The 972-nt window shown below is 26.2% G+C and overlaps 1 protein-coding gene across 1 annotated transcript in view; it reads right to left on the bottom strand.

Moving 5' to 3' along the window:
• The window catches only part of LOC110262490 (cellulose synthase-like protein E1), a 5,259-nt gene that overhangs the window by 3,093 nt on the left and 1,194 nt on the right, over positions 1 to 972 (bottom strand). The window contains exon 2 of the mRNA XM_021106871.1: positions 333 to 648. Within this exon, the coding sequence (XP_020962530.1) occupies positions 333 to 648 (316 nt within the window). The remainder of the gene's footprint in view (positions 1 to 332; positions 649 to 972) is intronic.

The following is a 972-nucleotide window of genomic DNA, read 5'->3' as shown; positions in this document are numbered from 1 at the left end:
TAAACGATGAACATATGATATCTTTCTATCTATTTATCAATTTAATGGTAATATTTATATATATTGTTAATTATTTTTGATGTGTCTACCTATAAAAAATAGTCATGGAAATTTAAAAGATAATAAATATTTTACTGTCTAAATTTATATCATTTTCATATTCATGTAACAGCAACAAGACATGTACTACTATAATTCTATAAATAATGAAATATATAGATACTCCATTTCGTTTTAAACTATTCATAGACAGAAAGACATCTATATCTACTGTTTACTATCATGGAAGATCTAGCTATTTTTTTTTTTAAATTAAAGTTACATGATTATACCTTAATGTTTGCGAATTCTTTAGCATGATTATGGTGAAGAAGGATATTATTAAAATAAGCAGCTGGAGAGGTAGGTTGAACATTGAATTTCTTGCAGAAAGGTAACCAATGCTTGGCAAAGAGAGAAGCCTCCAAAAGAGCATAGAAAGTGAGATCAGAAGCAGCATCATCAGAGAGATAAACACTCAGCTTCTCAGAAGGATAGTCATAAGCCATAAGAGACAAGACTGTGTTGATCACCATTATTGGTGGCTCAATATCTGGATCTGCTGTGCACACAAATATGTCCACTTTTGGTAACTTGCTTTCTTCATATCTGTTATTTAATTTACACCATTAATTATAATTATTATACTATCTACTCCTATATATTTTTATTGATTGTCTTATTATCACTACAAATGTATTAAATTAATTTTTTTTCCAAGAATCCACAATTTTTAGGTGAGTATGAGAAGATTATGTCATTTGAGTTATAGCTCGTTGACAAATGTATTTACTTAATTATTCACTACTATATATGTTAAATATATCTTACTAATACATATATAAATATTTTATTATTAATTAATAACAACAATATCTTTTGGTTCAATTTTTATTATACTTTGATATATATATTGATAGATCTTTTATGTGG

This window comes from Arachis ipaensis, chromosome B07, assembly GCF_000816755.2.
Source record: "Arachis ipaensis cultivar K30076 chromosome B07, Araip1.1, whole genome shotgun sequence".
NCBI lineage: Eukaryota > Viridiplantae > Streptophyta > Magnoliopsida > Fabales > Fabaceae > Arachis > Arachis ipaensis.
Note: the sequence above shows the minus strand (reverse complement) of the source record. Positions and strands in the feature narration are given on the sequence as shown.